The sequence below is a fragment of the Ahaetulla prasina genome, chromosome 1 (genome assembly GCF_028640845.1).
Source record: "Ahaetulla prasina isolate Xishuangbanna chromosome 1, ASM2864084v1, whole genome shotgun sequence".
Classification (NCBI taxonomy): Eukaryota; Metazoa; Chordata; class Lepidosauria; order Squamata; family Colubridae; genus Ahaetulla; species Ahaetulla prasina.
In genome coordinates this window covers 106942904-106970350 of record NC_080539.1, presented here as the reverse complement: position 1 = coordinate 106970350, position 27447 = coordinate 106942904, and the positions used below count along the sequence as shown (strand labels likewise).

Sequence of the window (27447 nt, the reverse complement as noted above, 5' to 3'; positions counted from 1 at the left end):
GTGTTACCAGTTCCTCAACAACTCTAATAAGATTTAGATTAATTAAAGAACCAATTTTCCTTGCTTGTTTTATATCATAGTTCTTTAAAAGTTTCAATATAAGCAAATTTAATGTAAGTTTTATATTCATGTGTGTCAACTCAAATGAATTACAGAAACTGATCAGTTCTCTTACAATGTCAAACCTCACTATACTAATTGTGGGAGCTGATCCATTATTCAAATAAGGAAATTCATTAGTTATTCATAGATTGTAGAATCCAAATTTTAACTTCCATTTAATCGTAGCTATTATTCTCATGGAAAGGTATTTTTTTCTATTAATAATTGCATTATTTGAATTTTGTTTCAGGCAGCAATGTAATTGGTCCAGTGTAATATACAGAAGCATTTGTAGTAACATGGTTTTTGTCCCAGAAACATAGTTTGTTAATTGTTATAAGCGCTTGAGTCTCCTTTATATGACACTTTTTTCTAGTAGTAGTAGTAACTTGAACAGCTTGTTCAAAAGTAGAGAAGACTGACTTTAAGGTAAAAAAAAGTCAGCATGATGGCATAATAGCAATAGCATATTGACTTATATACCACTTTGTAGTGCTTTAGATCCCTCTCTAAGCGGTTTACAGAGTCAAAATATTGTCCCCAACAATCTGGGTCCTCATTTTACCGACTAGAATGATGGAAGGCTGAGTTAACCTTGAGCTGTTTAGAATCAAACTCCTAAAGTGAGCAGTGAGTTAGCCCTGCAGTACTGCATTCTAACCACTACCCCACCATGGCTCTAAACTTTTAAACCAGGAATTGTTCACATAATATTTTATATGTGATATATTATTTTATATAAGAACCAAGTGATTTTATTTCTTTGCTGCACCTTTCGTATACTGCTACTGGTATATTTTACAAGTGCATGAGCTTCTACATCTTCCCTAGATTAGACATTTATGCCATGCAGCTATGCTTAGATTTTAGTTAACGTTCTTTAGGGCCAGAACCCTACTTTTCAAATCCGAAGAAATATAATATTTTATGCTCACTTTTTCATTTAAATTTCTGTGTATTTCTCCTATCTCTTCCATTTATTCTAGACTTATCCTTCATCATCTGTAATCTTCCTCTTTTCCCTTTGTGTTTTTAGGGAAATATCCTTTAGTAAGTGAACTTTAATTTTATTCCGCCGAGCTGGGCTAGCCTGATTAAGTAATTTTAAATGGGGTTTTAGTTTTTATATTACTTAGTTTTTAATTTTGGCCACTATTTATATAAATTTTAGTTTTGTTTTTATTGTATATTTATTGTATCTTTTAAATTGGCTGTTAACCGCCCTGAGTCCTTCGGGAGAAGGGCGGTATACAAATGCAATTAATAAATAAATAATAAATAAATAAATAAATTTATCTCCATATTAATAAATAGAAGATCATGATTATATATTCGAACTACATTAATACAAGTTTTAAACTATAATGTTTTGACCTATTTAAGGAATAATTTTTAATCTGCCCTTTAAAAGACACATTTTTATATGTAGCCATTCTCTTTCTTGCTTTGTATTTATGCATACATCAACATATAACTGCAAGTGGATGAATAGGTTTCTTCAACATTTAAAGATAATCTGCAAATATTTTTCACTTGGATAATTTTCGCTTTTGTGTGTTTGTTTGCCCCTATAATTAAACTTCCAGAAATCATAATGTTTTTGGTTTTTTAGAGATGAACATAGTGTAATTTTTTTTGAGAGGCCAGATATGGAATTGGTATTTCATATATAGTGTGACTTTCCTTCAAAGAGTATGGATTAAAAAAAAAAATCTTTAAAATTACCATAATTCAGGAGAAACTGTGCTGGATTATACCATATATTTGATTGAATAATGCATTTCTTTATAATTATTTTAATTGTTTGAACACACCACCCAACAAAAGAGATTTGATTTTCCCCTCCCCAATATTAAATAATGCTGGAGAAAATATAGAAGGTGAGAAAAAGAGCTAAATTCAAGCTATGCAAAACTTAGATCATCAATTCTGAATTCAATAAAACAATATAGAAGGTAATTAAAATATTAAATTTATTTTGATTGAATTATTTATTTCTAAGACATTGCATATCTTCTATTTTACAGTAGAACGGTCTTTACATGATACAAATTCAATTCTCACTAAACATCACTACATTATCTCCCTTTTTGCCGATACTGAGAGATTGTATAGCATATATTTTTTTGCTCAACAATTTTCGGGTAGCAGTAGAATAACTGTTTGATTGCTCCTTTTGCTGGATAAATGTGATTTTCTTTTCACAGTTGAGTTATTGATAATGTGCAATGATTGTACATATTCATCCCTGTATGTGTTTATATGTTTGTATATGGTGTAGCTAAAACAAATGACTCAATTTCACATTATATTGACAAAAACCTTCAGAAACATTCATGTGTTCAGGGGGAAAAAGGGAAATGCCCTAAATAATTGTTATTGAATGGGGGGAAAGCAGCATTATTCCACTCATTGGATACAGGATGTAGCAGTTGAGTCAGATTCTGTAGCCCACTTGATCTTCAAAGAATAGGACAAGACAGAATTTTATTCCCAGTAAAACTAATGGGAGCGTTGGAATCAGCTGCTATACTAATTCTGGGCTGGATTTGTTTGTTTGTTTATCCTGACTTTATTATTATTATAAACAACATACTTAATACTCCCTCCTTCTCCTATTTTCCTCATAACAGCAACTATGTGGGTAGGTTAGGCACATATTGACAAATATGAGAAAATACGGTAGGAAATATTCATGCTTTCATAAGAGTTTCAGGTAGGAAAGATAAATAAAACAAAATTTTGATTCTGATTCGCTGCTTCTACTCATTTATTCTACAGATACTTATGAAAAAGAATCTTTAAAAGAAAAAAATTGCATTCATTCCCATAATGCTGCCTTGTACTATGGTGGGACAAATAACTCCCTGTGGAAGAAAGGAAAAAGATAACCTGTGTTAGGCTTCACAGTATCAGCCATTTCTCTGTAAGTCTGCACATATGCAGATGCAAACTGTTAGTAAAACTGGAGGAGAAAGAAATGACAATTCAATAAATGAGGAGAAAGAACAATTCAAAAGTATGTTGCATTTTTCCCTATAGAATTTCAAGGCACCATAGCAATAGCACTTAGACTTATATAGTGCTTTACACAGGGGTGAAATGCTACTGGTTCGGACCGGTTCGGTTGAACCGGTAGCGATGGCAGCACAAGGCTCCGCCCACCCACCCGGTCGTTGTTTTAACCCGTCCTGCTTAAAACCAGGAAGTGACCTGTTTTTTACCCTCTGCGCATGTGCACTTTCAAACTGGCACGGAAGGTAAGTAGATTTCACCCCTGGCTTTACAGCCCTTCTTTGAAACAAAGGAAATGAAAAAAATAGAACACCAGTAAACTATGCCCCCACCTCCTTGTCCTACATTTAAAAGATGTTCATCAAGCAAGAGTTTTAAATTACTCTTTCCATGCTGGCTTTGGAACTTAAACTGCTATGATTCCTGCATAGGTTTTAATCATTTTGACTGGGAATTATTGGAGCTGATGTTCAACACATCTGGAAGTAACATGCTTGAGAATGCCTTCATGTGACTGCCCCCACCATGCAGAAACTTGGCAAAAGAAAAGGGAAAAATGAGGGTAAGGCGATGAATTAAAATGGGACTGATCTCAGAAAAAAAAATATTTAAAAAAAATATCAGCAGGAAGCATTTAAAGATGGGAAGAAAGTGATAACATTACAGTATTGCGATGATAACCGTTGCCTTCATTATTCCAGGGTATGAAAGTGTGAGGTGCATACATCCAGACTTTCTTCAGAGAAATAATTGGGGTCTCATCTCTTTTCACTCTGTCTTGTTCAAATTGTGCAGATTTCTAAGTGGAGCACATCTCTCTTTCCTGGCAGAGTGTTCACAATGGTTATATTATCTTAAAATGCTTAAGGGAGAATCGGTGCAGTTTTTGTGAAGCAGGGCAGTGCGTCTTTCAAAAGTTTTAACATATTCCAGAAGCATTTAGAACATAGTTTTCAAGTTGTGCTTTCACAATGTTATTTGGCTTGATGTAGGGTATGTATGTATGTAAATGTATGTTATTCGTAAACGTAAATAGGGCCCAGGAATATCTGGGGAATACAGAGAGAATCAAACAGGCATTTATAGTTTGAACTTAGAAACTGCCATTTTCCCAGAGTGCTATCCTAGTCATAATGCTTAAAATTTCTTCCTTCAAGCACAGAAAGGGGATCATATACTCCTTGCTTGCAAGAGGGAAAGACTGGCCCAAAGTGCATCTGATTATTGTGAATAGACATGTATTTCCTGCTGCTCTCTTAGATTGGATGTTTGTTTCCAGACATTTCATTACTCAACTAGGCAACATCATCAGTGTGAATGAGGATGTGTTGTAGTCTTTTTGTTTCCTTCCTAGGTTTTTTATTGTCTCTTTTGAATGGTGTGCAATTATGCTTTATCTCATTCCCTCCAGCAGCCCATGTACAGATATGCAGGGACAAACACCAAAAAAACCATCAGGCAGAAGGCATTATTCAAAGAACCACCAAGGAGCAAATCACAGCCCATCAAAACTGGCATGGCATGCTGCTGCATAGACACAGGGAGCAAACCCCATGCTCTCTCACACAGATGATTTCTGTATATACTAATAATTTATATTTAGTATCAAATGCCAGCATGCCATTAAAATAATGAAGTCAAGGGCTCAGAATTTAATGAAAGATTAAAGAAGACAAGGGTCATCCTTGTCAGGTGCCACAATGCAGCTTGATGAGTTGTAAAGACTGTAGCCACAGGGTGAAGGTAGTCCTTGATTTATGACCACTCACTAAGCGACTGTTTGAAATTATGGCAATGCAATCACATGAATTATAGTCCCTGCAGTCACGTGAACAAAATCTGAGCATTTGGCAATCCACTTGTACTTATGATCACCCACAGGGATGCTACAGTACCTCTCCATCTATAAACCGCCCAATCCTGCCCCACTGTTTCCCCACAGAGCTTGGGTTTGCTTCCCGCTTCATTGAGTCTGACATAATTCTTCCTACATCCCATCACAGATCGGTCACTTACCTTTCTGGTAGATCTATAAGGCCTAACCATTGGTCTTATATTGTTTTTGGAGATACAGAAGAATTAGCAATACAGTTAGTTCTCATTTAGTGATCACAATTAGGATTAGTAAATTGGTCATTAAGTGAAGTGATTGCTAAGTGAAACTGAGATTGTGCTTATGCTCTTACTTCAGCTTTCCTTTGCTTTACAGACCTATCTATTCATACATACATACATACATACATACATACATACATACATACATACATACATATATATATATATATATATATGTTTTCTGAGGTTTTCGCGGGTGTTTGTATGTAGGTCTTTGGTTATTCGGGTTTTCTCCCGCGTAAAATTGGAAGTGTCTTGGTGACATTTCGACGAAGTCTCATTTAAAAAGGTTAAAAAGTTAAAAAGGAAGAAACAGCTGCAGTCACACATTGCTCCCAGAAGCACGAAGCTGAAGCCTGAAGATGACGAATGAGACTTCGTCGAAACGTCGCCAAGACACTTCCAATTTTACGCGGGAGAAAACCCGAATAACCAAAGACCTACATATATATGTAGGTAACATATATATACATATATGTTTTCTGAGGTTTTCGCGGGTGTTTGTATGTAGATCTTTGGTTATTCGGGTTTTCTCCCGCGTAAAATTGGAAGTGTCTTATGACGTTCGACGAAGTCTCATTCGTCATCTTCAGGCTTCAGCTTCGTGCTTCTGGGAGCAATGTGTGACTGCAGCTGTTTCTTCCTTTTTAACTTTTTAACCTTTTTAAATGAGACTTCGTCGAAACGTCGCCAAGACACTTCCAATTTTACGCGGGAGAAAACCCGAATAACCAAAGACCTACATATATATGTAGGTAACATATATATACATATATGTTTTCTGAGGTTTTCGCGGGTGTTTGTATGTAGATCTTTGGTTATTCGGGTTTTCTCCCGCGTAAAATTGGAAGTGTCTTATGACGTTCGACGAAGTCTCATTCGTCATCTTCAGGCTTCAGCTTCGTGCTTCTGGGAGCAATGTGTGACTGCAGCTGTTTCTTCCTTTTAACTTTTTAACCTTTTAAATGAGACTTCGAAACGCCGCCAAGACACTTCCAATTTTACGGGAGAAAACCCGAATAACCAAAGATCTACATATATATATATATATATATATATATATATATATATATATATATATATATATATATATGAATGAATACAATGCATTCCAAAACAGAATGGCTTAGCTTTCCAGAGTGAAAAGAATTAAATTGCAGAGTGCCACAGAAGCATAAGAGGTTATAGCAACAGGAAGTATGAAAATGGACATGTTGCTGGACTGTTTAGTTAAAAAGGGCTGCAGATGAAAAGAAATATGTATAAAGGAACAATTGCTCTGAAAAATGGGGATAATTGAAAGACATGGTATTGATAAAGAAAAAGACACTTGCAAAGAATGTAGCCGTCAGGCTATTCTTGCCCACTCATCAAAGACAAGATTCCCACAGTGTCTACTTTTACAAGATTTGCTGAAAGAGATAAACTTACAGACATTTTAGTAACCATTTTACTTTTATCCCTACAGTCCAGTTTACCATTCAGATTGTTACAGTGAAAACTTTTAAATTTCTTTATGACTACATCATGAACAGGAGAACCACTTCTATTTTTTTAAGTTGTAATTTTTTATTAAAACTGTTAAATAAGATGGTAAAAGCTAACACAAACTAATAAACAGTAAGGAAGGAAAAGAAAAGGAAAGTACTCAAAAGGAAAAAGTGCAAGGAAATAAAAAAATAAAAATAAAAAAAGAAGATGCAAAAAAGTGGCTTTGGATATTCTTCACAGCAGTTGTAAGTACAAATATATTTGACTTCTTCTCTAAAGTTACATTATAGTACTCTTCTTTCTATAATCTATTCTGTCTAATCATCAAAACCATAAATCACAGGTTTCTTTTTGTTGATGTTGTTTTTATGCAAAAAGGTACATAAGAGTTGGTGTTTTTCCCCAGGTAACTAAAAAATTAGCATGTGGGTGATGTTTTCCAAACCATTTCTTTAATCTTCCTTAGGCTTTTAACAGACCAGACAGTGTTCAAACAGAGCAAGAAATGATTACATTAAAAGGAGAAAAAACATAGATTGACTTTAATGGAACTTTAAAGATGCTTTAATAAATGAAGCAGGAAAATAATTCTTGAGATGAATTATTTACATCTTCAGATAATAACCATTCACTTCACATTTCTGCCAATGATGGACAAGCATTGTGATTGGAGCAGGTGGCTAAGTGCACTGGGGCTGTTTCAGCCCGAGTCTTTTGTAATTCACTCAAGTCCTTCTGGAATTTGGCATTTGAAAGCCCCCGCTCATCATCAACCAACTGTACTATATCATTCCAATTCTGTTCCGATTATCTTCTCCTATCTTTCTTCTTCTAACAATGTAATTATGGTTTTCTACAATCTTTGGTCTGGAGCAACCTGTTGTAGACATTTTCAAAAAACGTAAGAAAAAGATGTATCAATAAAAATGTTATATATTGCATGTTATATGTTATATATTGAGAGGAGGCTTTATTTAATTAAATAAATAAAGCCTCTCAATATATAACATATAACATGTAATATATAACATTTTTATGTTAATTAATTAACATAAAATTAATTAAATTTATACATCACCACCTCACTCGAGTCACTGTGGGCAGTTTATAACAGCAAAAACCTTCTTTAGGATAAAGTAGAACAGGGGTGTCCAAACTTGGTCCCTTTAAGACTTGTGGACTTCAACTCCCAGAGTTCCTCAGCCAGCTTTGCTGGCTGAGGGACTCTGGGAGTTGAAGTCCACAAGTCTTAAAGGGACCAAGTTTGGACACCCCTGAAGTAGAAGAATCAAGGAGTCCATGTATAGTTTATCTCTTAGAGCAGGGATCTCCAACCTTGGTCTCTTTAAGACTTATGGACTTCAACTCCCAAAGTTCCTCAGCCAGCTTTGCTGGCTGAGGGACTCTGGGAATTGAAGTCCACAAGTCTTAAAGGGACCAAGGTTGGAGACCCCTGTCTTAGAGAATAGATTTCTTGTACCAACCAAGAGTTGAACTGCTAGATAACCTTTTAAGTTTCCTTTTAATTTTGTGAAAGAAAAAATTCTAGGAGCAATTCTTTTTGTGCTTTCTCAAAGCTTTTGCCTGCTTAAATGTGGCCTGGCCATTTGCTTAGACTTGGCAAGGATTCTGGAAAAATACAAGAACCGTAATTTATTTTTCCAAAATGACTAAAAGTTCCATTTATGTTTCTGTTTACTGTAGACCAGAATGTGCCACAGGCAGAGTGAAAATTTATTTCAGAAAGAACCTGCAAAACATACAAGCACAGATGTCAGTCCTTTAGACTTGCGGTCCTTTGTTTTGTGATTCAGTTAATGGTTTTGTTGCTTTTCAGCATGTAACTATGAGATTTCATTTAAATTAGACTTGGGTAGATTTCATAATCTGCTCACCAGATGAAAAAACTTATTCTTTGTAAATCAGTTAATTCAACAAAAAACAATATTCAGGCTTCAGTAAACCTAAGAAAACATGCCCGAGCTGTTTCCAGGTGATTTTCTCTTAAGACAGGTGCAGCAAAGGGAATAGCTATTAGTGTTCACTCTAATTACTTTCTTTGTGACAGCCTTAGGACAAGGAAAAGGTAACTAGAAGGGTACAATCGCTCCCCCCAAAGGGAAAAAAAAACTTGCATTCTTTGGTTATTATTGCCTTAATTTATTGGTCCAGAAGGGAAGGGTATCAGATTAACAGTCAGCAATAATCAGAGAGGGCTGGTACTAGCATCATGGTTCATAGTTGAATAACTGCTGAAAGTCAAACAATACTGAACTGACAATTTTTAAATTATGATGTTGTTAATGTTTATAATAAAAAGGGTTAATTTTATAGCTGGGCAATTAGCTTTAAATCAGGATACCCTAGGGGCATTTTCTACTCACCTGTGGTAACCAGGCAACCCCTTAATGACAAGCCTGCACTGAGGGCAAACAGGAACATGTTCTCAAAAGTTTCAGAAGCATCTGGCTGGCAGCTTTAAGAATGAAATGATGGTAGTGATATAAGGATGGGTAGCTGCTATGAGTTAGCAACCTTCTGCCATGTTAAATCAGCCTGCCTCTATAACATACCTTCTGTACCATCCCTGCTACCACAGCTGCCCAGTTGTTGGCAATTTTGGAAACCACAGTTCATAAATGCTAAAAGCCAAATGCATAAGGCTCTACATGCTTAATGTGAAAAAACACCTAATTATTTATTTTGATCTTGTGCATACACTAATTCTTTTATTATTTTCGCTACCCAATAAGCTCTACTTAAGAGTATGTTAAACATAAATGGAAGAAAATCCCGTTTGCTGAAATTTAAAGGACCAGAATTACTGCTTCCTTACGGTTTGTTTACTTAGCATTTATTTTTAGGGATGTATTCAGTGCAGAACACAAAGGCCAATGAAAAGATTAATGATTAGATTTTGTTGCTGTGTATCTTCCTCTGAGTAAAAATTGCCTGCCTATGTCCAGAGCCCTGCCTACAGCAAAATAGACACTGTCTTGTTTAATGAAAGATTGTGTAAGACTTGACATTCTATAGAAGCAGAGAGAAAAGGCAAAAAAACTCATGAATATTGAGAAAATGATTCCTCAGGGATCATAATGGAGACAGCGCAATGGGTGCTAAAAAAACAACAACGTTGTGAGTGTTAGAGATAAGTAAGAACAGTATTATATTTTCATGTAGCCATATAGCACTCTGTTTAGAACACTTAACTGCAGGCAGCCAAACCAACTAAACTCTTATGGTGGGACTATAAGAACTTCAGAAGTTACCAAACTTGCATAAAAGCCTTGTTTTTGCATAAAACTTGCATAAAAGCCATCCCTCTGGAATGAGCTTCCCCCAGGACTTCGACAACTTCCTGACCTCCGGACCTTTTGCCACGAGCTGAAGACGTATCTATTCTTCCGAGCAGGACTGGCTTAAATAGGGATTTTAAATATGGATTTTATTGGGGTTTATTTTATATTTTGTATTGTATTTTTAAATTTTAGGCCATATTGAATAAGTTTTTTAAAGAGTGTTTTTATTGTATATATGGTATTATTTTATCTGCCTGTTCACCGCCCTGAGTCCTTCGGGAGAAGGGCGGTATAAAAATTATATTATTATTATTATTATTATTATTATTATTATTATTATTATTATTATTGTTGTTGTTGTTGTTGTTGTTGTTGTTGTTGTTGTTGTTGTTGTTGTTTACAGAATACAGGGTAACAGAGTGGGAAGGAACCTTGGAAGTCATGAAGTCTTGTAGTTCAACCCTTCTGCCCAAGTAGGAGACCTTGTACCATGCTGGACAAATATCTATTCAATCTCTTCTTAAAAACCTCCAGTGATGGAGTTCCCATAACTTCTGATCAAGTCCCACTGATTAATTGTTCTCGCTGTCAGGAAACTTCTCCTTAGTTCTAGGTTGGATCTCTCTTTGATAAGTTTCCACCCATTACTTTATAATAATTTATAACAGATAGGTTTCTTCTATTTATTTCAGTAGAATCCCAACTATTCTGCAAGAATTTATATGTTCAAAAACTGCTTGTGTGCTTCATTATTCACGATAGTAAAACCATTCAAATTCATCCATTTTGTTCTATTTGTTTTGTCAGTTTTTATCCATTTATTCAGTTTCCCATAAACTACAGTGGACCAATGTTACAAAATGCAAATAATCCAGTGATGCTATTTATTCCATATATGTACCCATATCTTAACACTGCTTTGCAGTACGTTGAATCATATCAAACTTTTTAGAGGTGTGTCACTGAGCAATTTAGTTGATTGGTTTTGCTGGGAGATGGGTATCATGTATACTTTGTCTTGTTCTGAATGGCTTTTAGGTGCTACCTGTTCTAAAATATATAATACCAAATAGTATAAATAAGTTATGGTTTTTAAAAATATTGTTCTCATTCTTATGACATAAGACATTCTTATGTCCTAGTGATCAGTTGTGAGGAATTAATGTTTGTCAAGAGAAGTGGCCATTTCAATAAATGAATTTTGCCTCTATCTTAGTAGATGGAGGTGAGTGGTGTCAGGAGAAATATGCAAGTAAATTGAATGGAGTGAGCAGAGGATACTTAAAGAAGTGTACCAGAAGTAATTTTCCAAGAGGCAACTGGACTTTCTGGTTTTTCTTTGAAGACATTTCGTTTGTCATCCAAGAAGCTTCGTCAGCTGTTTTCTTATCTCATGTATTTAATTTCCCTGGCCTATTCTTTGTGCTTTGCATATCATTGCTTACTCCAAAAGATAATAAACACAAGGGGTTCTTGGCACAAACTGGTATTGCCATCTCTGTAAACAAGATAAAAATTGTTATTTGACAACTGTTGCAGAAAAGCAGTGCAGCTGCACATATTAATTTTTTTTATCTGTTTTAAAATCTTTATTGTGGCAAGTGTTTCATAAGAAAATATTAGGCTCCATATTTGGTGTGCTATTATTCTCCCTACCACAGCAGATGTTCAGACAGAAGATATGGCCCTTAACAAGGCAGTGGATTTCATGTCAAACTATTTGCAGATGCGCTCAATTTAAATTCATCCTTGCATGCCTTTAAATTTTAATAAAGAGATGAAAAATATTCAGAAGATTGATTGGGAGACATGCTATGCTGCCATGTTACAGTAGAGTTCCATCGTCCCTCCTGCCCGGCTGACAACTTTTCTTGAAAATGTAGAGATCATCAAAATTGATAACACATATAGATCTGATTTATACATGGCAAACATTAACCTTTGCCTGGTGGAAAATGCATCAGTTGGCTGACAATTTTAAAGCATTAAATGTTCCATAATAATCCAGCAAGGGCCTGTGCTTAAAAGGTTATTAAAAGATCTGCCGTATTATTTCAGCTTTCAGTTTTTGTAAAGGGTGCATAATAAAGCTAGGCTTTGTTCAGTTTATATAGTTATGGTTACTAGTTTTAAGCTCCCAAAATCCAGACAACCACTAGATTGCAGCGAAGAGACAGGCTACCTTTCTCTCACCTGGCCATGCTCTAGATTCTTTTCATTGAATAGTAAAATAAAGCTTCATTTGACTTTTATTATTTATTTATTAAATTTATATGCAGCCCTTCTTGCAATTTGAGACAATTCTTTATACATTAGATATACTTGTTACATATTAGAGAACTTGTGGGTGGAAGGTGGAGAGAGATACATATATATATATATATATAATAGTTCTACTCATATCATGTGCCAAAAAAGACAAGAATAGCATAGTATGTATCTGTAAAAAATCTTCCTAGACCACACGTGCTAACTAATTTATTCAGAGCATGAAGTTGGAAAAAGGCTGTTGCAAAAGCTTCTAAAAATGGGTACTATATCAGACTTGTGGTAGGCGAATAGCTGCCCAGTGATAATTCAACTACATGTTTCAAGACTTAAGAGTGGCATCATCAAAGCAGTTAGTCACAGAGCAAAAAAAATTTCAAAATACTTGCTTTTCCTCAGGCTACCTTGTCCTTACATAAAATAGCATAAGTTTACATTTTCAGATTGTTCTTACTACAAGCTTCTGAACTGATAACACTTCTGAAACTGCTAATTTCACAATGGGCAACATTTTAAAGTCTCTCACGTTCAAATATTGCTACAGAACCATGCAGTGTATGCAGATGTAGAAGTGGCGGGGAAAGATAGTGAGGAAATAAATTTCTTATTTTTTTATTTTTTATTTTATTTTATTTATTTTGTTTGTCACAACAGTATATATAAGCATAAGCATGAAAATAACTATAAAATATATAAGCACATATAAGAGCATAAGTATGTAATAAGTATATTAATTGGATATAATGAAAGGAAACAATAGGACAGGAACGGTAGGCACATTTGTTTGTCAAATCTTAAGAAGTGTGGATTTCATCTCCCAGAATTCCAGAGCCAGCATTCTCCCAAAATTCTGGGAGTTGAAGTCCACGCATCTTAAAAGTTGCCAAGGTCGAGAAACACACTGTTCTAATTCTCAACTGGATTTGATTACATCAATCCTGCAACTTTAAAGTGGTAATACAACAGAAAGTTGCATTCTATTTCTGCATTTCTTGCTACAGTTTTCAACTCTTTTAATTCTAGTATATTTATTTTTCTTTGGAAAATACAGTATAATTCTGAATAATACTAAAATACTGAAGCTACTAGGACAGTAGGTTCTATGAGGACACTTTAAGTGTTTAAAAAATGGATATAATTTAACATATAGATGGGGAGTGCAGGGTTTCTATATAATCCTTTCAATATCCAGTTCAATATGCTTTACTTTGGAACTCTTGATGGAGAAAGAAGCTTTAAGGGCTGAAAGGATCTATTTTTCTGCCTTTGGAGAAGAGTTTCACTTATTTGCAGGGAGGGAAGATTAAAGCGATGTGAAAGTGCATGCCTGCTTCAGTGCTTCTCACTTAGAACTTCTTCAAGAGCAAAAAGCAGTAGAGGAATGTATTCAAAGCAGCCAGCAGGAAACCTTTTCTCCTGCCTGGTTATATTTCCAGAAACAGGACTTGCTTATTCAGACAGCAGAGGCAATATAGTTCAACATCTATGATATCAGCAAAAGCATGTCTAATATGCTTGCATGTATGTGTATGTGTATATATATATGTATGTAGCTTATTCGGGTTTTCTCCCACGTAAAATTGGAGGTGTCTCGGCGACGTTTCGACGAAATCCCATTTGTCATCTTCAGGCTAGGTGTTTACAGCTTCATGCTTCTAGGAGAAACATTTCTCCTAGAAGCACAAAGCTGTAAACACCTAGCCTGAAGATGATGAATGGGATTTTGTCGAAACGTCACCGAGACACCTCCAATTTTACGTGGGAGAAAACCTGAATAACCAAAGACCTACATACAACACCGGCGAAAACCTTAGAGAATATATAAATATATATATATAAATAAATATTTGTTTTCTGACCAACCAAAGACCTTGGTCAGATAAAGACCTACATAACCAAAGACCTACATACGTGTGTGTGTGTGTGTGTGTGTGTGTGTGTGTGTATTTATTACAGTTTTGGACATTTGAAAATGAATCTGTGACCTGTGGTGTGCAGGGTAAGAGACAATTGCTATTTCACAATAGGGTTTCAATGTTTCTTCCCTGAACAGAAATAAATTTGGCTTGAGGCTCTTCCTAGTGGTTTGTGAAAACCAACGGAAATAAGTGTACAACAGGACTTACTTACAAATAAAATTAGTTGTGCAGTTCTGTTCTATGAAAGTTTTACTTGAAGAAAATCCAACTCATTTCAACTTGCATGCGGCCTTAATTTTTAACATTATTATACTTAGATCCATTTTAAACCATGATTTCAAATCTGCTGATTTATTTCTGATTGCATGCCTTGAAGCTTGTAGGGGAAAAAAGGGTTGATTCTGTAAGCTTCATACTCTTCTGTGAGGGAAAGTTTAAGTGATGAATTTAAAGGACAGATTAGATATATAAAACCTGAAGCCCAGGATTGCATAAAATAGACAAAGTTTGAATACTCTCCTAAATACCTTAGGGGACTGGTACTTTTTGAATATTAGCATTTAATTTGTTGTAATTAATAGGAAAGAGGATAAATTGTTTAGTGGTTAAGGCAGGCTAGAAAGTGAAAGGCCATGAGTTCTAGTCCCACCTTGGCCATGAAAGCCAGCTGGGTGACCATGAGCCAGTCATTCTCTCTCAACTCAAGCCACCTCACAAGGTTGTTGTAGGAAAAAACAGGAGAAGGAGATGTGTTGGATATGTTTGCTGCCTTGAGTTATTTGTAAAAATAATAAGGCATGATATAAATAAATAAATTACACACAAACCTGACTAGAAAGTAATTAGGTTAATTTTATTTCTTTTTTTATATATATTTAATAAGTGAAAGTAAATTAATTTTAGTTCATTGTCCAGGTCCCATCATCTACCAAAAGAGGTCCCTAGCACAACTCAAAATAATGTAGATTAGAAATTGATAATTTGTATCGCAAAACTCATCTGTAGCTCTTCAAGGGCTTCATCCTACCCTGGGAATAAGTGTTCTGTTCCCTTGCTACTCTTGACAATCTCCAGATAGTTTATGTGAGTATGCATTCCCCGATATCTGGTTTGGCATTTATTTGCAGCCCTCAAAGTTTAAATAATTTCTTCTTACGGAATAAAGCAAAATCCTTATGGAGGGATTTATTAAAGCAAATTTTTTTCCTTGATGTTGTAATCATTTGAGCCTTCTTGATTTGTTGAAAATGAAACTGTCAAACTGAAGTTTTCAAACTCAAGGTAAAACCTTTCAACAGCTACATGTAATACATCTTGGAAGACTTAAGGGCCACATGAGTAGCGGGAGAGCAGGATTGCTGTTTTTTTCTTAGCTTTTTCTGGAGTTTTTTTTAAGCCTGAATCAAAGGTAACAGTACGAGTTTTGCATGCTTCATATCTCGCATAGCAAAGGAGACCCTTGGAAAAATATAGGCAGTCTGTTGTGCCTCGCCCGCCCTCCTCTCCTCAGCCGGCCCCCTCCCATCTCCTGCTATCTGAGCCAGAGACTGATAGTGAAGAAGAAGCCCCCAGCCCTGGCACCATGCCCGGACAGAATGAGCAAACAAACCTCTCTCCTACAGCGTGTGAGCAAGAAGCCAGCCGCGAGCTAGAATTGCCGGCAGCTGAGCAGGAGGACAAAACGTGGACAGATCCCCGCTTCCGGAGAATGGAGAGGCGACATCAGCAAAAGGAAGGGAGGGTCAGGCCTGGATAAGTGCTGAGTCATGAGCCACACCCCATGGCCTATATAAAGGATCTGCTTTTTGGCATTCCTTGAGTCAGGTAAAGTTTAATCTGGTTGCTGAAGTCACATCTTGGATTCCTGCCTTCCCTGAGAACTCTGACAGGAATTTGGCAAAGCTGCAGAGGCTTCGTGGCCACGCTGGATATAGACTTCCCAGACCCGGCCGTCAGAGGAGGAGTGGGACACGACACAGTCTTACAAGAGTTCATTTAGCGACCGTCAAAAGTTACAATGGCACTGAAAAAGTGACATAACTGTTTTTCGCACTTACGATGGTTGCAGCATCCCTGTGGTCACATGATAAAAATTCAGACAGTTGGCAACTGGCGTGTATTTATGATACTTGCAGTGTCCCGGAGTCATGTGATCCCCTTTTGCAAACTTGTTAGTGGGGAAGCCAGATTCACTAAACAAACGGGGTTACTAATTTAAGAATCGCAGTGATTTGCTAAATAACTTTTGTCATGAAAAGTCATAAAATAGGGCAAAATTTACTTAACAACTGTCTCCCTTAGCAACATAAATTTTAGTTTCAATTGTGGTTGTAAGTTGAGGACTACCTGTAATTGGGGAGTCACAGTGATGCCCCTGATTCTCATAGCCATCTTCTAATTAAGTTGATTGGAAAAAAGATTAGAGACAAAGAAAAAGAAAAAGAAGAATTTCACACAGCATATCCTTCAGCGTGCAGATTTTGCTGAAACTGATAGGGATTAAGATAAACACAGAGGAAAAGCCTAGTTGTCTTGATGGCACTAAATAATGTCTTTTAGCACTGCTTGCTTAGAAATACTAGTAGGAGTGTGTATTTCTATTAGCAGCCACTGGTCACTTATCTGGCAACAGAATGCTGGATTAAATAAACTTTTCATTTCATGACAGATAATGAACAATTGAATATAATAATGCACAATTTGACCAATTTGCTTTTACTATTTAAATTCATGGATTATTTGCTTAATTTAAAAAGAACAAGTACTGGTATATTTGCAATCTTGAGTATCCACTCAAATGTCAATTCACCCATACTCTTACCTCAAAGAATCATCAGCTTTCAACATAAGCCACATGTTAAAATTAATCTGAGAATAATAAAAACAAAAATAGGAATCGTGTGTGACATGTTCCATCCTTAGAAAAAGGAATATAAGTATGTAATTTTATATGTAATTATAGCATTCTTGCAGGTTTCCGTTTACATTTCTATATTTTTCCATTTTACCTTTTTGTCTCCCTGAACATCTGTATTTCCTAATAGTTGGAAACGTACACAATTTTTTTCCAATTTACAAGTGTGTCATACTATAAATCCATAATTTGGCAATCCTCACAATCAGAATGAAAGTAGCTATTGTCCAAAGCATCTGTAAAATATTACATTGGGAAGGCTGAAATCTCTGTCTCTATCTAGCAAACAGGATACATGAATTAGGGTATTAACATTAGATATATCGCCTCCATTCAAATGTTGAGCCAGTGATGACAAATTCATTATACAGTAGATGATAGATTATCATGGGATTAACAATTGAGGCTGAAGGAAGACAATAAAAGAGAAGCGAAGCACTGAACAGTGAAAATGATCAGTTTTAATTATGCAGACTAATCATTCAATGGGATTTAGTGAATAGCAGTAGAATTAGAAAAGGAATAGTTAATGATTGCTGAGGTACACAGCATCATTTGATTTTGATAACCATACATAACACATAGTTTCCTTGGGCTAGATCTAACTTCAACCTACCACCTGTAAGTATTTGTATTGCTCTAAAGGTATGCCTACCTATCAAAGGCAAAGGATTTATTGTCTTTGCAAATGTGTTATTTATTTTTACACATTTTATTTAAAAAAATTAAAAGAAGATTAAAAACTAACAAAAACTAATGCAAAGTAAAGAAATGAAAGGGAAAGGGCGAAAAGAAAAAGTGCAAAAAAGACAAGATAAAAAGAAATAGAAAAGCTTTCTGATTTCCTTTGTAGCAAATGTACTATAAGTATGATTACAAAATTATTTCTTACTCTGTGGTTACAAAAAAGCTCTCCCCTTTTCTATTATTTATGTCTTCTAATCATCAAACCACAAACCAAAAGCTCATTTTTCCCCCTCTTTCATACAAAAGTTCTTAAGGCGTTTCTGGTCAGCAACAAATGAAGAAGTTGTCTTTTCTTTAATCAAAGAAGTTAATTTAGTCATCTCTGCAAGTCCCATCATCTTCATCAGTCATTTTGGATAGTACTGGACCTTTCCACTTTTGAGCATTTAATAATCTCACTGCAGTTATCATATATATAAAACTAAAGTTCCATGACTTCTTTTTTGCAGCTGTTTATTCATCAGTCCCAAAAGAAAAGATTCTGGTTTCAATTGTACATCAGTCTTAGCAAATCTGTTAATGTGGAAGGAGAAAGAAAAGGGGAGGGGGAATCTTGGATGGGAAGGGTTAAAGAGCAGCCACATAGGAAATTTATGGTTAGAAGTACATTTGACCTTTAATTTCGTTTATACTGCTGTAATAATATTCACATCCATATTCCTAAAAAGCTTTGTATTGTACACTGTGCATATCTTTTGGCACTGGCATTCCTGCTTGGGAGGAGAGCAATTATAATTGCCTTTAAGCTACTGTATTGTGTTATTCTCTTTGCCTCTTTGCTTCTCCTCAGCTGATTTGCTGTGAATGCTGAATGCTTGAAACTTGAAATGCTTTTTAGAATAAGAAAAAAGTAATTTTGCTCTGGGCAAATTAAAAAGCAGGTGGGTCTTCAGGAATATTCTTCTGCTAATCTTATTTAAGGAAGATAAATGTGGTGTTCTGATTAACCTAACTAGTTTATAAAGGCATGATGGATGAAAAAGTGTTCTCAGCCTTTGTGTACTAATTTTCACTTCCCTTTTTAATCTATTGTTGTGATTTTTATTGCGGTAAAAGCATATCTACTAGATTGGGATGTGGAAATCAGGATTGGGGGAGAAAAAAAGATTTATCTCAAAATAGAAAGAAGTGTCATGATTTAAGGAGCTTAGGGCAATCCACATGAGAGCTTGTGCTTCATATAAATGGTTGTCCTTTTATTTTTTATTTGTATTTCATTTACAGATAACTGCTGGATAGTGATGAGCAGCTGTCTACAGGCAACAAGATGTGGTTGCCACCACAGATGGTTCTGAAGAGAAATGATGTTTGAAAGGACTGTCTTTTAATAGTTCCTATGTGGGGGTAAGTACATCAAGAATGAGGTTGTCAGGAGTTAGGAAGTAGAAAAAGAACAACAATGGCTTGTATGATTTCAAATTCTACATGCCTCCATTGAAAAAGAGAAGGGGTCACTAGTCAAGCTTATATAATTTGGTCTCCTTGAATATATTTTCTATCAGCCTTAACAATAGAGTGTCACCAGCAGTTGGCTATCATCAGTGGCAGCCAGAGAAGGACTTCATAGCAGAATGTTCAGCTCAAGTTTGCTTATCTGATGTATGATCTGCCAACCAATTACAGGTGCCCAAGTTTTTAGTTATCCAATACTTTAGCTAGCAAGGAAGGATTATTTTTTCAGGGCAGGCATTCATATTAGGATTCCTTATTATGACAATGCTTGTGCTGAGCATGCACACAGTCACACATTTCCTGCTTTCCTAACCTGCTGTTAAAGTATTTTTGATAGAATATTATAGTATATTTGTGAGTACCTTGAAGTCAGTGCAACTGCCTGGACTAGTCCCTTTGATTGTCTTGGCAAGATGTTCAAAAGTGGTTTGGCACTGCCTTCTTCTTAGGACTGAAAGAGTGATTGGGCCAAATTCACACAAGGTGGTTTGTGAATACAACTCATGGTCTCCCTGCTTCACTCTAAAATTAAAATTATCAAAATAAAAGAAAATGAGGAGAAATTGCTAATATTTATATACATGGGATATAGACTATATTAGAATAATTCTGGGCAATTCACTGTGGTGGCTGGGCACAAGGGAAATATAGAGCCACAACTTCTTCTGACCATGTGTGATAGTTTAACTTGCAGAGAAAAGAGAGGGTAAAATAATACTACACAGTTTTTCAATTCAAATGTGTTTTCCCACAGAGGAAATGGTTTTCTTGAGATTTGTTTATTCTGAAATTCATCTTTTTCAGTTAGATGCAAGAAAGAGGGAAGAGGAGGAGAAAGTTGTTCCTTTTCAGGAACACCTTTCTGCTAATGAATTTTGGCATCCATTTCCTTTTTATCTTATTCAGCTATGGAAATAAGAATTTCTATATTGGGCATAGAAGAGAGATGGGATGCTCTCGTGCTGAGGGTCAAGACTGGCCTATAAAAATGTATCTCCGATGAACCAAGTATGATCCCCCCAGTATTAGCATGGATGTGAAATAAGACTATCATTGTAATAGCTTTCCTCAAATTACTATCCTCCAGTTAAAAACCATAATTTCACCATCTCTTTCCTTTCTTCCTTCTTTCCTTCCTTGGTATCACTACATAATACAAATAACAGTAGGTCATGGCATCATAGCATTCTTTGTTCTTTTTTTCTGTTGCATCCTGCCCAATGCAGGATCCTCATATCATCCTGGAAAAATGGCTATCCAGTCTTTCCTTGAAAACATTAACTAATGGAGCATCTATGACTTTAGGAGGCAAGTTGTTCCATTGCTTAGCAACTTTCACAGACAGAAAATTCCTTCTTATTTCAAGTTTTGAATCTCTTACTCTAGAGCTTCCATCTAATGGTTGCTATATAAAACAAATCCATACTATTTCCCCTGTGACATCTCATCATGTATTAAAAAACTGATATCGCATCTCCCTTTAGCCTTGCCTTTTTTAGACTAAACATATCTATAGGATTTAGCCTCTGCATCCCTTGCAGCCCTTGGTCTGGCTACATTGGGATAAAGGCTTACTTATAGCTTGCATTTCCAGAATTATAGTCCCAGTCTTTAGATTTTCCCTGTATTGTAATCACTGAACTGATACCATACAAATTTAACCTGTGTCAAGGCTTCCTGTATTTTTGGTACGTACACATGGTCTTATCCCTTGTGGGCTGGTTGAAGACAGAGCAAATTCAGAGTCTACTCTGAATGACTCAATTAAATATCTTTCATCCAGTAATACAGTACTAGATTAGCATGAGATTTTATTTATTTATTTATTTATTTATTTTGTCACAACATCATACAAAAAGATTATGTAGTATATACACATATAAACATATATAGGAAGAAGAATAGGAGAATTCAGTCAGAGATGCACATTTGGATTTTGGGGTCTGTGTTTGTTCTTGGGTGAAGTAATCCAGATGACTATGAAATGGCAGCAAAGACATAGAAAAATCTTAACTCTTTGCTCCCTGTGTGTGTGTGTGTGTGTGTGTGTGTGTGTGTATCTGTGTGTATTGGCCATCGAGTGTTCTGCAGACTAGATGTGGGAATGACTTGTCCAAAGAAAGGACACAACAAGTGTCTTCAGAGTTTAGGGTGAGTGTGTCAGATTACTGAACTATCTAACCCAGTGTTATAAACATTGGCTGGTGGCATCTCCCTCAGGTTTGGGACAGGATTTTCCACCTTCATCTGGAGCTACCAAGCCTCCTCCATGTAAAATGTGTGACCTGACAGGAAAGTATTTGCCTTTTCTAAGATGTGTGTGTCTGTGTGTATTGTAATAAGTCCTGATGTGTAGTGACACACTTAAAGTGTGAATTAGCCTGAATCCCTGCTGTGCTAGGATTATTTGTGTCACCCTTAGCTCTGTTTTTAGTCTCAGTAAATCTGTAGCAGAGATGCCAAGTTCTGATTCTGTGCCCCTGCTGCGAGGCTGACCAACAGTAGTATACCTACCTCTTCTTCTTGTGCTACTGCTGTCATGGCAACCTGCTGTTCCACCAGGCCTACCAAGAGGCCTGTAGGCTCGGTGTTGGTGTTCTCTTGTTGCTAAGCATCTGCAGTGCTTGCTCCAGGCAGCATTAGCGTTTTCTTAAAAGTCCTTTGAGCCGCAACCTGCTATTCACTTCATAGAACCCAGCCCATCTTATGAATTCACAGCTCATCTGTTCTTTGTACTTCATATAATAAATGTCTATGCAAAGAGATAAGCGTTTCAAGTTTTGGAAAAGTTGTTTCAGCATAGAAATCTTTTCCCAAAGATGCTGATTGCTCACTGTCTTTATCTATTTTTACATTCCCTTGAATGTAAAAGGGAAAGGTAAAAATTGGATAGTTCCTATTTTCATTTTTCACTCTCTCTTTCTAAATCATTGAAGCATGCTTTCATATTATATCAGCCCCATGCCATCTGACATGCTTACAGCTTCAGCAGCTAAATCTTCTTTGCTTTTTTAAAAGGATAAAGTTTGGGCTTGGACTGTTGTGTAATTTAAAATGGTTAGTTTCTCACTACTCCTTTCATCACGGTGAAAATTTTTACAAAGAGCCCAGATAACTTCGTATTCTGGAGTGTTGTTTTTTGCTTCCTTCAGTCTTGATTTGTATCAGTATTGCTCTGAAACCCAGGGGTGAAATGCTCCCGGTTCGGACCAGATCAGCCAATCCAGTAGCGATGGCGGCGGGTGGTTCAGAGAACCGGTAGCAAAAATCCTTGCCCCCCCCCCGCCCATGCCCACCCAATGCTTGGTCGCCCGCTTCCCTGCTTGTCGCTTAAAATATTTTTTTACAATCTATTCAGGCAAATAGGTTGTAAAATAAAATGCTTTTAAAAGTAAAAAATAAATAAATCACACACCACAGTTGATCACCGCCCCCCCCCCCCCCACACTGTCCTACTTACCCCATGCCTCCTTTTGCATGCAGTCTGCGCATGCACCTTGCATTTGGTGCATGGTGCGCACTGTGCATGTGCGCTCAAAGCATGCATGTACAGCCAGCGAACCTGTAGTAAACAGGTCCATTTCACCACTGCTTAAACCTCACGCAATATCAAGTTATCCGACATGGATTTCTGAAATGCTATTATGCTTTTTCTTCCAAGTAGCCCTTTAATTAGAGATATCTTGTTGCTTTTTTCTTTAAAGCAGCTTCTGTTTCTTGGTTCTGCTTCTTAATTGAATTAATTAGCCACTGTTTACTGGAATAGCTTGGCAGTCCTAAGTCAATTCTTAATAAGTTTCTATTCCTTGCTGGGTGAGAACGATAGGCTTAAATTACTTGTGCAAATAATCTCTGAAGAGAAAAGAACATTCATTGAGTTTGTGCTACTATTATACCTTAGCAGTCTCATCTCGTATGAAATAGAGACTTCCTAGTGATTTTCTAATGCTCATAAAACTTATTTCCAAATTTTAAATAGCACAATGCCTAGATTCATGGAATCCACCATGCAAATGCTATTGTAAAATACAAATTGAAAGGTTAAAAAAATGATTTTGTTCTAAAATAAATTTATTCTGATGCCTCAAAGGCAATCTTGAATCTAGATGCCACTTTTTCCATCTCAGGCATTGGTGAAGTCACGGCTTCAACCATCTGTTAGGTAAATCAGGAACTTGTATGAAGCAATGCCTACACTATATAATCCTGCAGTTAATGACTTGAATATTTTAATGATTTGGATCTAATGAAATAACCAAGAAATATTATTACAACTATTTTCCAGACTGGCATCTGAAGTCCATATTCTTCTTTGTTACTGATTTTACTAGATAAGATATTTTACTATGGCATTTCATTTATTAAGGACATTCTTGTTGCTTCTTTGCTCTGCTGGAAGTCCATGTACAGGTAGTCCTCGACTTACAACAGTTCATTTAGCGACGGTTCAAAGTTACAATGGGTCTGAAAAAAGTGACCTATGACTATTTTTCACACTTATGTCCAGTGTAGCATCCCCATGGTCACATGATTTACATTCAGATGCTTGACAACTGACTCACATTTATGACGGTTGCAGTGTCCCAGAGTCATGTGATCCCTTTTTGTGACCTTCTGACCAGCAAAGTCAATGGGAAAACCAGATTCACTTAACAACCGTGCAACACTGCAACAATTGCAGTGAGTCGCTTAACAAATATGGCAAGAAAAGTCTTAAAATGGGGCCAAACTCACTTAACAAATTTCTCACTTAGCAACATAAATTTTGGGTAGTGAGTTGAAGACTACCTGTATTGATTCACAACTAAAATATTTTTTTATAATTACATAAGGCAGTTTCGTAATATACATTCAGCATATATTATGTGAAACACTCAGTCTTTATATTATGAAGAGTTCTGAGTGCATTAAATTACAGGTTAGAGTTACACAGTTTTGAAGGGTTAGAAGAACTGAGTGCTTCATATTTAGTGCCTGTTGTAACTTTTTTGAAATGTTTTGTTTTTGCTTTCAATTTCAGATCAAAATAGAAAATCATGATAGCTACCGGGGGAGTCATAACAGGACTGGCTGCCTTAAAAAGGCAAGATTCTGCCAGATCCCAACACCATCTGAATCGCGCAACATCACCAGCTCCTGAGGAACAGAAGCCAGTCAAGCGTCGACCAAGGACAGATGTGGTTGTAGTCCGAGGCAAAATCAGGCTATATTCCCCATCAGGATTCTTCCTTGTCCTGGGAGTGCTGATTTCTTTCCTGGGAATTGCTATGGCTATTCTTGGTTACTGGCCCCCAAAAGACTCATTCCTAGAGCCTGAAGACAGCATGTCACTAAATGAGACTCGGTTAATAGGAAAAGGAGATGGATTTATTATGCGTTTCATTGAGCGGCATTTACATTCCGATAAAATGAAAATGCTGGGGCCTTTCACTATGGGGATTGGAATATTTATTTTTATTTGTGCAAATGCCATGCTCCATGAAAACCGGGACAAGGAGACAAAAATTATACACATGAGGGACATCTATTCCACTGTAATTGACATCCATGCTCTGAGAATCAGTGAGCAAAGGCAGCTGAACGGTGCCTATACCGGCTTAGCAGGAGAGAATGAAATCAAGCATGGTGGAAGCTCTTGCGCATCACGGCTGGCTGCAAATACAATTGCTTCTTTCTCAGGCTTTGCAAGCAACTTCCACATGGTTAGCAATGATGAAGAGGATGAATTTGCTGGAAATGAGACCAAGAAATCAATCCCAAATCTTATGTCACCTTTGCTGATGGAACACTCTGGTTCAGTTTTTGGCCTTTACCCTCACTCTGGGAAAGCCAGGGATGAAAGAAGCAGTGGCTCTCTGAAGTGTGAAACAAAATCGATTGTGTCATCTTCCATTAATGCTTTCACATTACCTGTAATCAAACTGAACAACTGTGTTATTGACGAGCCAAGTATTGACAGCATCACTGAGGATTCAGCAAGGAGTAGAGACAGGCCTAGAAATCTGTCCATGGATTCTTTAGCTCTCCCATTAATGAATACCAGCGATAGCTACAAATCTGCCAATGCTTTGTTACCACGCAACAATTTATATGGAGATTCTTCCTTCAGTCAGTTCAAATCTTCAATGACTTTCGGAGCCAGCACCGGACAGCTCTTATCACCTGGTGCAGCCAGAAAACAGTTTGGGTCCAACACTTCTTTGCATCTCTTGTCTTCACATTCAAAGTCTCTAGACTTGGATAGGGGTCCTTCTACTCTCACTGTCCAAGTTGAACAAAGAAAACATCCAAGCTGGCCACGACTGGACCGGAGTAACAGCAAAGGTTATATGAAGCTAGAAAACAAGGAAGATCCTATGGACAGGCTTCTTGTACCACCAGCTGCAGCGAAGAAGGACTTTACTAATAAAGAAAAACTGTTGATGATTTCCAGATCTCACAATAATTTGAGTTTTGAGCATGATGAATTTTTGAGTAACAATTTAAAGCGTGGCACTTCAGAAACAAGATTTTGATGGTCAGATGACTATGGTTAATATATTTGACAGTATTTATTTTATAAAATAAACATTTTAAACCCTCCCTTTCATTTCTTTTTAGTGCAACCTTGTTTTTATTGAATATTTCTCTCTGACTAAAATTGACACTTGTGTTTGCAAATACTACTTTTTTTCAGCACCGCAATGCCAAAAGTTTAATGTTAAGTAGCTTGTTCATGAAAACATGGCCCTGACATAATGTTATTTGGTTAGTGATTGCATTAGTGGTAATTGTATGGTGGATTAAGAAATGATAATGTCTTAATTTACAGCTACTATGCCACTTATCATTGTTCAGCATATTTGAGTGATCTAAATCTAGATTTCTAGTCATTTCTTCTTTGTTTCAACATAAGGATGTTTCGTTTTGCTTTGTTTTTCATAGTTAAAGGTACAGCTGTAGCTGAATAAATAAGTTTCAATGTTCAGAACCATCAGAGACTCCAAGTTTAAGAATGATGGTTTTGGCTCATGGAAATAGATGTAAAGTCTGCAGTACCAAGATCATATTTGGTATCATTTGTAGAATCAGCGAAGGTACTTAAGGTGAACACAGAACAAATTTCTGGATGTTTTTGTTTTGCCCCCTCTTCTGTATCTAAAAACTTTCATCTGCTACCAGAAAGAATTGTCATTTGCCTCAGCTGCTGCTGTTCAAAAAACAAAAATCTATATCTAATCTGAGCATGGAGAATTGCACAGTGGATTGAATTTAAGCCAAATATGTTACAAGCAGTGGACCCAAAACTATTGTCCTGCAAAACTCACTGAAATAATAGTCTTTCCCAATTAGATACGTCGGAATGTCAAACCAGCATTGAAAGCAGCACTTCTAACACACCTGGAAGGCCTATGATTAGAGAATGCCAAAATATCACCTCTTCAATTACTTTCCATTTATTACAATAGGTTGCACCTATTTTTCTTTTATATAAAGGAAAAATATTGATACAAGTGAAATAACATATTTGTGATTTTCTGGAAAATATGAGGAGAAATATGAAAATTAAAAATAACATGTACATTTTCTGAAAATACCTAATTCCTATTTTGTGAATGAAGAAGATCCATTATTTTGGATCTATTATTATATCGAAAGACATAAAACGATCGTTTGTTACTCATCACCCAGGGTTGGGTGGAAGGAGACTGAAACTGTAATACACTGTAAGCCGCCCTGAGTCTTCGGAGAAGGGCGGGGTAGAAATGTAAACAAAAAAAAAAAACAATTCTGTCATTTTCTTCCCAAAATTATTTCTGATGCAGTTTAACACAAAAGTATTCTTTATTTGGCAGTTTATCAAGGATAAATATCTGTTGTTCTGGTAAAGATGACCAACAGAGAGGTGTTCACAATTTTTTTTATCACTTCTTGCTTTATCACTACTTCCTGCTGCATTCTCTCTTTCCACCCCATCCCACCTATCCACCATATTAGTCTGTTTACTGAAGACATGCAGCTTTAACTCAGATCTGCAAGTTGTTTGGACCTTATAGGAGTTCCTCATCATGAGGGCATATATTGCTTAAACTCCAGAGAAGGGAATTTTACATTTTCAGAGTGTTTACATAGCTTGTCCTTT

General features: G+C 36.3%; 1 protein-coding gene across 5 annotated transcripts in view; it reads left to right on the top strand.

The window, feature by feature from the left end:
- The window catches only part of TMEM200A (transmembrane protein 200A), a 44023-nt gene extending 18116 nt beyond the window's left edge, over positions 1 to 25907 (top strand). For all 5 annotated transcript variants that reach the window (XM_058171951.1, XM_058171944.1, XM_058171934.1 and 2 more), the window contains 2 exons: positions 19098 to 19217; positions 24346 to 25907. In XM_058171951.1, coding sequence (XP_058027934.1) covers positions 24362 to 25840 — 1479 coding nt within the window. In that variant the 5' untranslated portion in view covers positions 19098 to 19217; positions 24346 to 24361 and the 3' untranslated portion in view covers positions 25841 to 25907. The remainder of the gene's footprint in view (positions 1 to 19097; positions 19218 to 24345) is intronic.
- The last annotated feature ends 1540 nt before the right edge of the window (positions 25908 to 27447 follow it).